Consider the following 16,487-nt stretch of genomic DNA (forward strand, 5'->3'; position numbering starts at 1 on the left):
TGACATTCACATTTTTCACAGTGATATCCCTTAGCTTTTTTTTTCTTATGCATGCAGATTCTTTTAAAACATTCCCTTTAGAGAAAATGTCTGCCTTTCAGTTTTCCTTTCAAAGAAATGATAGGACATTTTCATTCCATCCTCTACATTCCCCTGGAAAGACAGTTGCCAAATGCTAAATGTTGGTTCTCTGAGAATGTATCTTTTTGTTCTCCCATTTCCTCTTTATCTTGTGTTCTCTGTTCTGGAAGGTTCCTGCCAGTTTATATCCTGTTTTTACTTGTCATGATTTTACTGTAATTTGAATTTTGTTCCATTTTATCATCTCTCTTCACTGCCTCAGGTTTTCTGTTTAATGTCTTCCACTCCCTTTTTTCACCCCCATTGCATGTTTTCTTCAGAGAGCATCAAGTGTGTGCTATTAGCTGTTATTCATATTTAAGACTGGGATTTGAAGGCCAGTTGGAAACCGTTTTTAGAAGGGACTTTTGTCTATCTAGTAAGACTCATTGAACAGTGAAAACTATGATTTTTAGTAGGTATGAATATATTACCTTCCCTTTTGAAGCTGTTCTGTTTCTCAAAAAAAAAATCTTTCTCTATTAAGCAAGTTTTCGTTTTAGGATCAGAGATAGGGGATAAAGGAAGGAAAATAGAAATGAATGCTGCTGTTTCGTTTAAAATCTTGATCTTGCATTTATTTTTCTATGTCCAACTTCTGTTCCCTTCTTGGCCCTGGGTTCCTGAGTTTCTAACATATACGTAGAGAATAATCTTCCTCCCTCCTGTTAGTTGTCTGAAAGTACCAGGCAGAGCAGGCACCTGCAGATCCATCTTCCATGTACTTAAATCTAATCAGTCCTCCTGTTATCAGCTTGGTATCTTTACCCATTCCCTGTGTGATTAATAACACAAGTGGAGATTTGTGGGTCCTTTACATTTAATGTGATTGAAGATAGGCTTGGGCAAGTGTGTATTATAGCGAGGTTTGCTCCATTTGCCTCATCTGCTCTTTCTATTTCCATGCCCCCTTTATATATGTCTTCTTTGCGATTCCTTTATTTCATCTCATATCTTTTATTAGGTTATCAGTTATTCTTTAGTTTGCTACTTTAATGGTTCTTTTAGATTGGAGATCATGACTCTATGCTTAAGCATGCGGTGCCTAAATTAGCAGTTTTATTTCCACTTCCTATTCTGTCTTTTACTACAGTCTATCTTCAAGTGGAATGGAATCATTTTCATGCATGTCTTCCACTTCTCCAGCTTTGAGTTCTCTTAATGAAGGTATTGCAACACTTGGTGGGAGAATCAAGGAAACCTCTCTGCAGAGCTCTTGAGTCTCACAATGTAGATCTCTCTTCTTTGGTTTTTTAGTCCCATGATATCTTGGCCTCTTTAGAGTTCTGTGTTTCAGCACAGGGAAGCCTCTGAGCCTTACCTGGTCTCCTCTGAGCTACATTCTGAAGATTCCCTTTGGGCATTAGACTGGGACAAATGTGTGTAGTCATTCACCATCTCTCAGAAATTGTCTTTTCTTGCTAGATGGCCAATATCTTGTTAACCATTATTCCAAATTTTTAATTAGATTTAAAAAAATGTTTTGTAAAAAAGTATAAATCTAATAGCCAGCAGGATGCATTTTCTTCCTTATGAAAATGTGTTCTTCCTCATCAAGTACTGTCCCTTGGTTGCTGTAAGTTTACATCTTTTTACTGTCTTGCTATAATTATAATGGTATGTCAGGAAAGAACTGGATTCAGGAAAAAAATGGTGGTGTATTGATCACATGCATTTGAATCTCTGTAACAGTTTTCATTATATAACCAGGTCTGAAATTTGAGCCCAGAGCTGACATTTGAAATACTTTTGCCATTTCTAGTATTAATAAAAAGCTTAATAGAGACGGATTCATGAACACAGTTTGTCAGCTGTTAACCTTCACTATGGAATTACTTTGCAATGATGTAAAAAATAAATTGTGCAGACATGTTGGAATATATAACATGAAAAATACAATTCAGGTTGACTGATGAACAATAACCCATTCTGTCTGTTGAATATGTCTATGACTACCAAGGGAAGCTCAGACTGAGAATAAATTTCACATTGCCACACCAATTAATTTAATAAGCACCAGTCCCCTTCTGTATTTTCCTTGGCATTTTAAAAATAATGTATCATTAAATAAGGCATAGTCTTCAAATTCTCCATAATTTTGATTCTGAGGTCATGGAAGATGAACAAATTATATATAGCTTATCTTGTGGCCCATTTTATTGAATGCTACTAAAGGTAAAACCTGGATGTTCTGGTGCTACAGAAAAAGGACAAATTAGGGTACCAGGCACGGTTTATAGAAGGAGAGCTGCTAACCTTTGCCACAGGGTAATGAGGGGAGGTGAAGGTGCTGTGCAGAGCCCACCTCTTCTATACCTAAGGCAACCCCTGTGAACTTCAGCAAATAGCCAGTATAATATCAAGCTGTCATGTCTGTAAAGCAGTGCTAGACCCACAGTCAGCAGTGAATGAAGAGATGAATAAAGCATGGAATCTAAGAAAAGAAATGTCTTTTAAAACAGTAAAGCTGTTTAAGTCTACAAAGCGCAGCGTGCTGGTAGTGCAGGAAAGTGGTTCACTTGTCTGTTGTTGGAACCCTCAAAGTCCTTATCTTAAAAGCTTGTGACCATAAGGAAATTCTTGCACTGATGTTATTTTCATTTATTCTATCCTTTATTAAGTTAGCACTCCTGTCAATCAGAACTTGCATCTACCATAGGAGCTGTTTCTTTATGTTTTTCCAAGAACAGTTTTCTTGTGAATTGGAATTATCTGAGTAGTCTGTAAAATGAACTTTTGCTATAAGAAATGTTTACATATCTCTTTAGTCTTAAATTATACCCATTAATCATTCATGGTGGTATGAATCTGACCTTGATTCAGTTCAAAACCTAGGATTGTCCTAAGTGATGTCACCATGTTGATAAGTCTAATGTGATATTCCTATTTGAATTACTAGGAAAGAAATCAGGTAATTATTCTAATAGTGTCTAATTTGGTTCTTAATTACCTCATTTTGACTATTCACAACTAAGCTTGTCTAAATATAACATAAATATTAGTATGAGTTTTTTCCACATTCTGAGCTGTTTTTCAGACAAGATTATTTCATAAGTAAAAAGGATAATTTATTGAATCCCAGGCTATAAAACTTCTAGAAACATACTTGTTTCCAATTAGCCTTTCAGGGTAGTCTTATGTGCATAACATTTGGTAAATATCCAGTGAATAATGTAGTGGCATCTCACTTTAGAGTAGTTGGCATTTGGATGAAGAAGGGAAAAATCCGCTTGTACAATTTTCTGTATTGTTTCATTTTGTTTTTTTGAGACAGGGTCTCCCTGTATCCCCAGCTTGCCTAGAACTCATTACGTAGATCAGGCTGGCTTCTATCTCACAGAGATCCTGCTTCTTCCTCCTGAGTGCTAGAATGCGCAGATGTGTGTGGATGTGCACCACTACCCCTGGCTCACTTGCACATTTAACTAAGATATGTTATGATCAAAGGTGAGCAAACTAAAGAGGAGTTAGTGAGCCTGAAGCTTCCAGCGAATGCTTCACGTTGCCATGTGTGGTCATTTACTGCTCCACACCTTGAAAACCAAATAAAAAATGCTGAAGGAAGAACACATGAGATCTACACCCATACCAAGGTTGAGATTTTCTTACAGGCAGTAGACAGGACAAGCAATACTCAGGAAGGCATCCCCAGAGACCCTAATTTGTAGTATAAAATTGAAAGCTCTTCTTTGCAGTCAGCCGCTCTGGCAAAGGAAAACCGCATGCCTACCAGACACATGTTCTGGTACCTGCAGTAGCAGTACAGAAGTAACTCAAGGTTTCACTCAGAACATTTCTTTTTTTAATATTTTATTTATTATTTTTATTTTATGTGTACGAGTGTTATGCCTGCATTTAGGGAAGTGCACCCATGCCGTGCAGTGCCCGCAGAGGACAGAAGAGACTGTCGGATCCCCTGGAACTGGAGTTAGGACAGTTGTTAGCTGCCATGTGGGTGCTGGGATTTAAACCCAGGTCTTCTGTAAGAACAGTTAGTGTTCTTAACCACTGCACCATCTCTCCAGCCCCTCACTCAGTGCATTTCTAAGAGTCTAGAAAGTAAAAGTATCTAGGACACTGTGTCAATATAAGTAGGGCAAATAATATAGCAGTTTCAGCTAGTGATGGTCTGGGTAGTAAAATATTACATGTTAAGTGAAAAACAGAAGGAAAAGTGCACGGTGGTCTGTGAAATCTGTTGGGCTCATAGCTAAGCACAGCACTAACCACATTCTTGTACCCTCTTGAATATATTATGCCACAGAGATAATCAATAGTAATGTACCCATCTCCGTGGCATGGTAGAAATTCCTCCTGGACTCTCTTTTGGTAAAAACACCCTCTCCATCTAGATATTCTGGGTATGGGACTCTCTACCTAGGACACAGTTGTACCTTGGGCCTGGCACAATCGCGGTTTCTTCCCTATTTTCTTCAGGGAATACAGTGATTGTCCTCACTCCTTAAGGTGGGGTTGAAATCATTCCACTGTAGTTGTAGAAGCTGTAGCTTCTTTCCCCAATATGAGTAGCAGAAAACGGCATCTTAGCTTCATTTTCTTTAGAAGAAGGCAAATCAAGAAACAAGGAAAGTAAAAGCCTCCAGATGGTGTCTCAGAGCTAGAAGGAAAGGTCCATAGGGGGAGGTGGATGAAGAGCAAGGGACTTTGTTGGTGGCATTTGACTGATGTAGAGACCAAAGAGGGCCACTTTGCTTTGTAACTGCAGACACATGTACCCAGAGTAGACTCTTCTAGGGTTACAATTCAGATGGCCTGATTATTGTATGTACACATGGCAGACAGTATATCTACATGCTTTGACCTGAATGTGTTTTGAAAGACAATGAAGAGTTAGCCGGTATCAAGACAATAAAGATAGTAAACAGTAAACATAGTCCCAGCATAAGGAGCAGCATGATTACTTTTATAGCACACCTGTGGCATGAGCTTGGGCCAGTGCACATTGTTGCAAAGGTCTGGCACATCAGCTCATATCAAGGAGTGCTGAGAGTCTGTCAACAGCAAAACAGGTCTACAAAGATAAATGTGTGCATATATATCACCTTGCAACAGTGAAAAATTCCGTTTTCATACTGTATAATTACTCTTCCAGGTGGTTGGTTGGTTGGTTGGTTGGCTGGTTGGTTGGTTTGTTGGTTGGTTGGTTGGTTTTGAGGCAGGGTCTCTCTGTAGCCCCAGATGGCCTGGAATTCACTATGTAGACCAGGCTGGCCAGGATCTTACCTACCTCTGTCTCTCAAGTGCTGGGATTAAAGGTGTGTACCAGCATGCCTAGCTACTTTTCCTGGTTATTTTTTCAAGTTGAGGCAAGTTCTTGTATCTTCAGATTGCTTAGCTAGAACCTCAGTTTTATTTGTAATTGTGAGCCCTCAGAACACCTACATAGAACAGGGTTTTTAAAAATATTTTTATTTATTATTTTTATGTGTATGTGTATATTGCCTACATGTGAATAAGTGCACCCATATCATACAATGCCCACAGAAGACAGAAGAGGCTGTCAGATACCCTGAAACTGGAGTTACAGACAGTTGTTAGCTGCCATGTGAGTGCTGGGATTCAAACCCAGGTCTTCTGCAAGAACAACCAGTGTTCTTAACCACTGAGCCATTTCTCTAGCCCCAGAACAGTTTGAAGATATAGTGAATTCATCAAATTAATAAGATTGTTCTTAGTCGCTAGATTATAGATTGATTATAACGCACTGGCCTTTTTGCTGTTTTTCAGATACCATGATCAACAGGATGTTACTAGCAACTTCCTTGGAGCAATGTGGTTGATATCAATAACTTTTCTCTCCATTGGTTATGGTGACATGGTACCTAACACATACTGTGGGAAAGGAGTCTGCTTGCTTACTGGAATCATGGTAAGTGGCTTTCCCCTTCACATATTTTATTTATAGTTAAGAAGGCACTAAAACCATTCAGTTGATTGTATAAATTATTATAACTTAATCATTTGCCCATAATAATTATCTTGAAATGTGTTGAAGGCCTGAAGAGCTATATTTCACTATATAATTGTATTGATTCTTTTAACAAACATTGGTTTGGTGAAAGGCACTGATTGGAATACTGTCCTAGGAATGCAGCCAAAGCAGACATAGGCTGCCCCCCTTTCTCAGACCTAACAGCAGAAGCCTTGTGTTTCAAAAATAATGACAAATGATGATTAATTACACATATGACAAGTATAGAGAGAAAGAAATCCTTAGCTGTTTAAGAGACTGAGGAATCAGAGTAGGGCCTGGTGAGAGAAATTATTTCTAGAGAATTGACTTTTAAGTGGAAGTGAGAGTGCTGAGCAAATGGCGAGGAAGGAGGAGCATTTTATTTGAAGGCAGTCAGGCCAAGATGCTATTCATGAACAAGGTGAATAGGCAGGCGCAAAGAGGGGCTAGAATGTCCCGAGGTAGGGACAGGAGGCCAGGGCTTGCAAGACACTGAAGGAAGGTTTGCTCTATTGGTAGCCTAACAAACTGAGACATTTCATTTGCTCCTCCATGTTTTAGTCAGAACTGCTTTGCTTCATTGGTTTTGTTACCAAACTGGAAAAGCAGTTCCATCCTTTAGTGAAGGCAACTACAGTTAGGATGCTTCCTGAGGCAAAGGACATGCACAGACCAGAGGAAAAGTAAAGCAAGTTTTTAATAAAACAAAAGAACACTTTACAGAAGCAAGGAGGGCAGATTAGAAGAGAACGGTAGTCCCAGCCTTGAGTTCCTTGCTGGTTTTATTGAAGATCAAGAGTGAAGTTGAAGTGACCATGACCCTTTAAGTGTGAGCACTGTGCTCTGCACTTTGAGCCTACTGTGTATATTCTAGCAAGGAAAGTCCTATGCCTGTATGTGGAGTAGAACTCCAAGTCAAGAAACTGTGGTGGGGTGGCAATTTGCCCTTAGCAATAGAGCATCACTTGTGGGAGATTGTATAGTAGTCATTTATACCCAATAAGATAGCAGAGTGCATTTGGAGCAGGAGAACCAGGGTGTGTGTCCTACCACGGAGAAAATGGGTGGTTTCACATTCATAACACATTATTCCAGTGACTTACATTTATCTTCATTCCTTATCACTTTTTAAAGTTTGGCTACAGTCTTTCATGTTAATGTTTGCTTGGTTTCTTCTGGTGTTAAAATATGAGCCACAGGAATTTCCCAGAATTTCTAAAGGGAAGAACACCAATTCGACACGTCTACCCTGTCCACCAACTGGAGAGCAGGAGAGAGCATCAGGTTGCTTTTTCAGGTCCCTTTAGTGCTGGCCACTCAAAGTGGAGTACTTTCAACATCTGCCAGGAAATATTGTTCCAAAAGTGTTAACTAGCTAGAAGGACTGTGAGAATGGGGCCATGCTTCTGCTCTTTAGTAGTACTGAATAGACAGATAATGAGCTCATTTGCCTGAGTATCAGAGATAATTTTGGCTTTCACCTTTCCTGGACAAGGTTTCCTTGTGATACCTCTGTCTTTCCTCAACGTTTGTTTGTCTCTAATGCTTCAAGAACTGCTCCATCAAAATCTTGTCTTTTTAATTTTTATTTGTTTATTTTTATTCCTTATCATGTATGGACTACATTAACTAGCAACAGGAGTCATGTTCCTCTGGCTCTTACATTCTTTCTGCCCCCTCTTCTATGATGTTGCATGGCCTTTGTGTATACTGGTCACATTGTAGATGTTTCAGTTAGGGCTGGGCACCTCATAGTTCCCTGCATTTGACCAGTTGTGGAACTTTGTAATAGTTTCAAAAAATAGCTTCTTTGATGAGTGGTGAGAGGTATAATTGTCTATAAATATAAGGATACATATTTACCATACAGTAAGAAATTGCATTTGTCTAAGAATGTGATGGACAGATTTTTCTCTAAGATCTACGACTTCTCTAGCCACATGTATTTGGGTATGTCACAATACCATGAATGATATCCCTCCCATTAGTGGGCCATAAGTTGCAATTAGATAGCTGTTGATTACCCCCAAGATGAAAGTGTCACTATGGTACTAGTAGAGATTATACAGTCTATATAACAGTCTATATTGTTATGGTTTTTAGACTTTATAGCTAGGTAGGATCATTGATTGGTTTTCTTCCTTGGCAGCTTACATAGTATCTTCTGATACTTTGAGAGCTTGTCTTCAAGGAGGAGGCTTCCAGATCAGTTACAGCCCGATTCTCAAGTCCTGTGTCTGAAGTATGTAGTATCATCAACAACAGGGTCTTACCTTCAAGTTGCGGGTTGCAATCAAGGGCTGTGGCAACAGCCTGTATTATTTTGGAGTGTCTTGAACTACCCTGACCAACAACTCAAATGGAAGTTCCTCATGCCTGGACCTGTGACTTTATTATACAGCCATCAGCTATACAACATACTCACATTTATATTATATGTGTATATATCTCTCTTATTTACCTCCTTAAACTGCTTTCTTGGTTAGGCTTCGCTATTGCTCTTACTTTGTTTATGAAAAGTTCTAAGCATCCTTAATCTATATAGACACAGAGTGTGTCTATGTATTGAAATTTACAGTGACTCAAGTCTTTCTCTGCAAGCTCATAGTATAATGATCTACTTTTAGACTGACTAAGGAGTTCCATTGTCTCTTCCATATAAGAACAGATTTTTTAATTGACTCTATTAAACATTTACTTAGAGAAATTCACTAATCTTTGGGTAACCTTTGTAGAGGCGTTTTAGCCCTCCCTTGAGGCCAGACAAATTTCCATGGTATTGGGCTACTAGCAGTCTGTAGGAATGAGCTTCTAGAAGTTCATTATATCCTTTATAAACTCCCTAGGGATCTGGAATAATACATGGAGGTTAGCTATATACATTATGGACAATGTTTGAGTGACAATACAGATTTCTAAAAGAAGATAACTTTATAAAAGACTAGTTTCCTTAAGATGAAATATGTTAGGTCTTTTGACAAATTTTGTTTGCCTTTGCTTTCTTCTGATTTGGGGAAGTATAATAGTATTTGGGGGGGGGAGGATGGGTTGTCTCATCCAGAAATGATTTATTTTAGTGTTTATTTGCCTATTCTTTGCACATTTGCAGCACATATTTAAGTAAAATATGTATTATCAGGTTTCCCATGAGTCACTCCTGTTTGCATCTCTCCTCTTTCTCGGCTCTGGCTTTTAATAAATTGTGAAAAAGAAATACAACCTACAATTCTCCTAAGAGAGCACCAGGTCATCTCTGCATCCTCTTGAATATTATCCCTGGAGGACTGTGTGTTCCTTGTTCTCTTTTAACATTGAATTTTTTTATTCTTGTGCTCATAAAATTTTGATAGTGTATGAAATTTTGGTAGAATGTATGCCTTTATATGGTCTGTTTTCATTTTGAAGTAGAGTTGATATGCATGCTAACACCTTCAAAGACTTCCCGTTTAACACGTAAGGCATCAGCAATGCTTGTTTTCTTCCTAAAGCTGACACTGATGAATGATAGCGTGCCTTCATCCTAGATGTTCACATTAGTCAAAACTCAAAATGAAGTTATAATTTGGAAGTTTTTAGATAGCTGAATTTGTGCCATGGGTCATATATTTTTGGAGAAAAGTATATTAGGCTACACTTAATCTACAGTGTTTTAGGCAGAAATATATTATTAAACCATGAGGAGAGATTGTTTTCTATAATATTTCCAATAGAACACAAAATAGAATTATGAAAATATAGCCTTTCCTTACCTGAATTGCTTATTGTGAATCCAAGACACAGTCTTTCTTGTAATGTTTAATCTGTGTTTATACTGTTAGACATAGGTGATTGTGGAGCTACTAAAAATAGGGAGAACATGGAAAGTGATGGATTTTAGTAAGAAATGAAACACTGAGGTTCTAACTCAGTGGTAGTACACTTGCCTAGCATGCTAAAAGTCCTGGGTTTAATTCCTAATATCTCACACACATGCAAAAGCACTGGATGAAAAGAGTCCAGGAAATTTCCCTTATACCAAGATTTACACAGAAATTAGAGTTAAAGAAACCAAGATCTCTTCTGCCTATTTTTATATGTGAATGTACATGTGTGTGGGCCAAAGGCTGACATCAGACATCTTCCTAAATCACTTTCTTCCTTACTTTTTGAGACAGGGTCTCTCACTAACCTAGAGCTCACTGACTCAGCTACCCTGGTTGGCCAGCACACCCCAGGGATCCTCCTGTCTCTGCCTTACCAAAGGTGTGATTACAGGCATGTGCTACCATACCAGCCTTTTACATGGATGCTGGAGATCCAAACTCTGGTCCTTTTGCTCACATGACAAGCACTTTATCAACTGATCTCTCTTGTCCCAGCCCCTGAATATTATTTTTAAAATATAAATCATGGAATTGCCTAACAGAAAAGTAGATGTTCATTTCCCTTCACGACAAAAGCATATCAGAAATACATATTCTCCCCTTAGAAGAATTATTCTTCTACTCTTTCCTGTATTTGAGGAAGTAGTAAGGACCTAAGGATTTCCTGTTTTGGATGCCATGGTAACTAACAGATTGAATTCTAATTGGCTTCATTCTTTTAATTGAAGGTAGTAGGCAAACACATTGATAGATTTCAATGTCTAGGGTTTTTGTCAGCACCAGCTAGCTTCTAAATATCTCCAGTTTAATGATAGAAATAGTTGTTTTATTTAGCACTTATCCTGATGCTCATTTTCTATCTGTACAGGTGACTATAACACATCCTGAAAGTTATACATTTTCCTTTACTCATGAATATATATATGATTGTTTCAATTAAATGTTAATAAGGGTACCTTTTGTTTTGTTTTGTTTTGTTTGGGTTTTTGTTTTGTTTTTTGTTTTTTTGGGTTTTTTTTTTTTTTTTTTTTTTTTTTTTTTTTTTTGTCTCCCTGTAGCCCCAGCTGGCCTGGAATTCACTATGTAGACCAGGTTGCTGCCTCTGCCTCTGCCTCCTGAGTGCTGGGATTAAAGGTGTGTGCCACCACAACTGGCTGGTGTACCCGTACCTTTTTACTTTAAATAGAAAGGTCATTCATGTGTAATTTTGACTTTCTTCTTTAAGTTGATGGTAAGTCAGCCAGGTGTAGCAGTGTCTGCATGGCTTTAGTCCCAGCACTCCAGAGGTAGAAGCAGGTGAAGATCGAGACCAGCTTGGGATGGTCTACATAGAGAGTCCCAGGCCAACTGGGGCTACTGAGTGAGAGAATTTCTCTCAAAAATCAAAATCAAAACCAAACAAAAAATGACAATGATAATTCTTATTGGCTATTTTGCTCTTTAGAGTATGAATAAATGATTTTTGAGGCATAACTATCTTTAAATATAGAGTAATATCTACCCATTCTAGGGTATGGATTATAAGTGGTTCTTTAAAAATGTTGGGCTTGGAGCTGGGCATAGTGGCACATGCCTTTGATCCCAGCACTTGGGAGGCAGAGGCAGGTGGATCTTTGTGAGTTCAAGGCCAGCCTGGTCTACATAGCAAGTTCCAGGCCAACTGCGGCTACAGGGAGACCCTGTCTCAAAAAGACAAAAAAAAAAAATGTTGGGCTTGGTGGCACACACCTTTAGTCCCAGCATTTGGGAGGCAGAGACAGGTAGATCTCTCAGTGAGTTCAAAGCCAGCCTGGTCTACATAGCTGGTTCCAGGCCAGTTGGGGCTATAGGAAGACCCTATCTCAAAAAGACCAAAATAATAATAATAATTAATAATAATAATCATCTGTAAAACTCTAGACTTGGTAAAACAACATAAGTGAAGTCACTTAGATACAGGTGACTTAGATTTCATCTAGTAATTTTGTGTAAAGATTTCCCAGTTCATAATAGTTTGAAAAAGATTGTGCTGATATTTTAAAATTTTTATTCAGGAAGCAAAAATAAATGTCAGTTCAGGATAAAAAGTCTTTATACCTTTGCTTTTTACTTGAGGACACTAGGTAGTAATTCCCTGAGCATCAGATTTGTTGACAGTCTTGGTGTCAGTTAAGTAAGTACACTGTTAACACAGTCCAAAGATGTTCTGCAACAGAGTAATGAATTAGATACAGATCACATTAAATATCTTAAATAAGGCCCACTGAAAGGACTGTATCTTTAAATGTATGCAATAGTCCATTATATGCAGAAAGGAAGAGGGAATTGTGGGCTTTTCCAGTACTAAGACGAAAGCCCCAAACAAACCCTAACCAGAGCTTTACTACTTCTTGATTTTTTTATAAATGAATCCCAAGAACTTTTTCTAAGTGATATGACAGCTTCTTTCTTCTAGATACAGGCAAGTATAACTAGGACTTGGGACATTCCAGCACTCAGCTTATCAATTCCACAGCACTATGTAATTTTTCTAAATCAACGTGCTTTTAGTTTGTAGAGCTGACCTTACTGACTGAAAATACCTGGGCTCACCCTGGCACCATTTTCAATACAGAGCTTTAAATGCAGGATGACTCAGTGTTGGTGACCAGTTTGATGCAGTGCTTCCTCCTTTCTAACCCCAAAGTACAAGAATGAGCTGACCCAGCAAATCACAGAGATGGGCTTCCCAGTCCCATGGGCTTTATTGCTGTACTCAAAGACCACACTCTTCCCTCTTCCTTAGGATGAGAACGATTTGTAATGAGCCTGTCATCTCCAGCAGTAGTATCATTTGAAGAAAATCAGAGGAAGGACATTTTTGATGGAATTATTTTCATGACCTGTGGAAACCTTGCAGCACGCTAATGGGATATAATATTAAAGTTAAGTGTTTTATAGAATTTTAATGCACAAGTTGATTGTTTTATATATTTCTTATGAAACAGTATTTATGTCAGGCAAGTACAGTAAAAAAAAACTTGTTATTCTAAGATATTGAATCAGACAACCTCATGGATATCAGGCGGGTGATAGTCTCAGATTTTTGGGGGGGCTTCTTTGTGAAGAGCAAGCTGATATATTCAAATGAAAGTTAACTGTGAAGCTTTTTCACTCATTTCTAGGTATAAAGCATGACATTTAAGAAGTGTATTTTGATAAATCTTAATTATCATCTAATACATACTCTAAATTGGCTATCACATTGCAGTTTGAACTTTTAGGAGCTATTATACAGACCACAGGAGGATAATTTAAGACTGAAATATTGTGAAATTAGTAGTTTTTTATCAGACTATTCACCATAGTGGTAAGGATTTTAGATTATTTTTCATTATAAATTTCATTATTGTGTTAAATCTTTAGAAAATGCCTTTCTGTAAGGGACACTTCAAACATTTCTGTAGTGTTCCATCAAAGGATTTTTCATGTTTCATAGGCTTGTGTCTCTAGTTGTTAAGGCTTCACCCCAAAGTGGTCTTTGAAAATGATTCTTGGCAGTGTTTGCAGGATCTGCCATCATTAGATGGCCTGAAGTAAAACTCTGTCATTCTGTTGCCTGTTTCTAATGTTAAGTGATAATGGTCTTGGGAAAAGTAGAGTGCATGAACTTCTCTTACACTCTATGTATCAGTACAGCTACTAGTTCTGTGATATAATGGAGGATAGAGTAGGGAAGCAATGATTTTCATCTCCAGACATTGGGAAAGAACTAGAGCTTACACAGCTGTCACACATCTGTCTGTCTGTCTGATCTGGCTTAGGGTATTGAGCTTTAACACTGCTTGTCATGACTTCCTTTTCTCCCTTTCTCCCTCTTCCTTTACTTCTCCAAGTTATTCTTTCATTTATGTTTACTTTGTTAGGTGGAAAGATGATAAAATATATAAAGAAAACCCAACTCTCATTTTTATATATGAGGTCATAAACACACTGTTCTGAGGTTGATTTTAGATAACCAAAAGACAAGGCTAGTGATTTATTTTGGGTTTTCTTTAAAAACAGAAATAAAATGGGAGAAAAGTAGCCAGGATTTATTTTCTGACTTTGGCAAAAGGACCATGACTCATCTTATTGAAGGCATGCCGGGATCTTCATTCCAGAAAGGAGCATATGTTCGTCCCAACTGTTTCCACATGGGTTGTGGTGGTGACAAGCTTTGGAGAAAATTGTAAAAGCGTACTTTCATTCTTACTTTATGAAACAGGATGGTCCTGGAAGTAGACACTGGGTATAAAACTGTGCTATTACTTCACTAAAACCACTGATGTGCTGGCAGGAATTCTCCTTAAACCCTGAAAACTTTTGAACACGATCCAGTTCTGCTTTGCATAACTCTAAAAATTGTACAATAAAAATTATGTTTTTGAAATATACTTCTCTATATATCAAATCCTCTTATGATATATTAAGAACCTGAATAGGTATAAGCTTAGATTTTCCTTAATTAAAGGAATACTTAAACATTAGGAGAAAAATGGCTTTCTATTTAAATGAAAAGAATTTGTGTGTGTGTGTGTGTGTGTGTGTGTGTGTGTGTGCATGCGTGACGGTGGTGTGTTTATACCCAGAACAGACTCCAACTCACTATGTAGCTGAGTATGACTTTGAACTGCTCTTCCTGCCTCACATTCCTAAGTGCTGAGATTACAAGTGTGTACCATCACATGGCTTTGACAAAAAGGTTTTTTAAGTGCCTCAGGAACAACTTAAAGGCATACGGTTAGGATAATGGATTGAAATATATAGGTAATAGTTTAAAATGATGACTAAATTGTTGGATTCACCGTTTCTTCACTTTGCACCCAAGGTACTCATTTTAAAGCACAAATCTTTTGGTGGATGAGAAAACACTCAGTGAAGAATGGGCCAGCAGCAGGAAAGAATAGAGCCCAAGAATAAGCACGAATAAAAATTATTTCCTAAGGCTCTTGATGCCAGTGATTTTCCACTCCTATTAGGAATTTGATTTCCTTCCAGAAGGATCTCAGCAGTGGCCACCTGCCAGGAGAGAACAATATTCATTTCTGGTGCCAATTGCCCTCTCATAGCTGTCTGTGTTGCAATTGGGAGCCCCTCAACTTCCATATTCTCTGCTTATTGAAGAAGTGTCACTGTCCTTGAGCAGCAGCTTGGAGCTTTTCAGCAACAGGTGCTCCTGTTGACCCAGCAGTTACCAGCAGCACAGAAGGAGGTGCAGATGGTTGTGGTGAGGGGCTACAGATTCGCTCTGCCCCTCATTGGTCTGCCAGGGCTATTTAGACTTTGTAGAAATTTAAAAGTAAAAAAAAAATTGATATAGATGTTTCCAGAGTTCATTTTTTTTCCTTCTTTGGAATCTAGCTATGTTGAGTGCTTTGATTTTATTGTCTAGATTGCACAGAGCAAAAACCATCAGCGCACCCATCATACTGTCAGCCTTTCCTTCCTTGTTAATCAGTTTTGGAATGTCTTCATAAGTGAAATAGCTCTACAAACTTTTAGTCTTTTTTAACATAAATTCAGTTTGCTATATTCTGTTCGTAGCTCCCTTCATCTAAAGCACAGGTGCTGACAGGATTACCTTGAAAACATAAACATTCGGGTGCTTGGGGGTTTACCTGGGAAAGAGGGACTTGCTAGCCAGGGTATACAGCTCAACAGTAGGCTCCTCAAAGTCACCAAGGGAGTCTAGTTCATGGTTAAGGATATATAGTACTGATTTTAAAATTATACTGCTAATTGTGATGGAAAAATGGCTCAGAGGTTAAGATCATGCATTGCTTTCACAGAGGACCTGAGTTTAGTTCCCAGAAGCCACATCAGGCAGCTCATAACCATCTGTAACTCTAGCTCCAGAGGATCCAACATCCTCTTCTGGACTCCATGGGAACTGGCATACACATGATATGCACACACACACACACACACACACATACACACACAAACACACACACACACAAATTTTAACTTACACAAGTTAAAAAGGAACAGTGGTGGTTTATAGCCATAGTGGTGATATTTAGCCATATTGCTCTATATTTAAACAATCATATTTTAAAAGCTTGTCAGATGAACTTTGATGAATTGGCATTCTTCTCTTTTGAAATATGGTGTATCATAAATATAGAAATGACCACACATAAGAAAATATGTAATGCTTACTATAGATATAGATACCATGGGATGGGGTTAAGGGTAGTATCAAGGCTCATAACTGATACTATTTACCTCTGCTCTAGATGTCTTTTTTTAAGAGTAAGAGCCAAATATGAATGAGGTTGGCCCAGGAACACGGATTCAGCTTACCCAAATTCCATGTTCTGGCCTGGAAGCAGTTTCATTAAGTTTCTATAGTAACAGAACAATGAAAAGTCATAAATCAAGACACTTTTCAAATACACTGGTAGATACATTCAGTAGGCAGGTCATAGCAAAGCAAGGGGTGTGGCTACTACAGGACTCAGATGCTATCTGATGACATGCTTGGCCTTTTGATCAATGGGAAAGAACTGGTTTTTTTTTTTTTTTTT

The 16,487-nt window shown here is 38.1% G+C and overlaps 1 protein-coding gene across 3 annotated transcripts in view; it reads left to right on the forward strand.

Annotated features, from left to right (window-relative positions):
* The window catches only part of Kcnn2 (potassium calcium-activated channel subfamily N member 2), a gene marked incomplete at its 3' end in the record, with an annotated part of 150,102 nt that overhangs the window by 111,545 nt on the left and 22,070 nt on the right, over positions 1-16,487 (forward strand). For all 3 annotated transcript variants that reach the window (XM_029559750.1, XM_029559751.1, XM_029559752.1), the window contains 1 exon segment: positions 5,869-6,010. In XM_029559750.1, the coding sequence (XP_029415610.1) occupies positions 5,869-6,010 (142 nt within the window).

The sequence above is a fragment of the Nannospalax galili genome, unplaced genomic scaffold, assembly GCF_000622305.1.
Source record: "Nannospalax galili isolate Female #2095 unplaced genomic scaffold, S.galili_v1.0 scaffold128, whole genome shotgun sequence".
NCBI classification, from domain to species: domain Eukaryota; kingdom Metazoa; phylum Chordata; class Mammalia; order Rodentia; family Spalacidae; genus Nannospalax; species Nannospalax galili.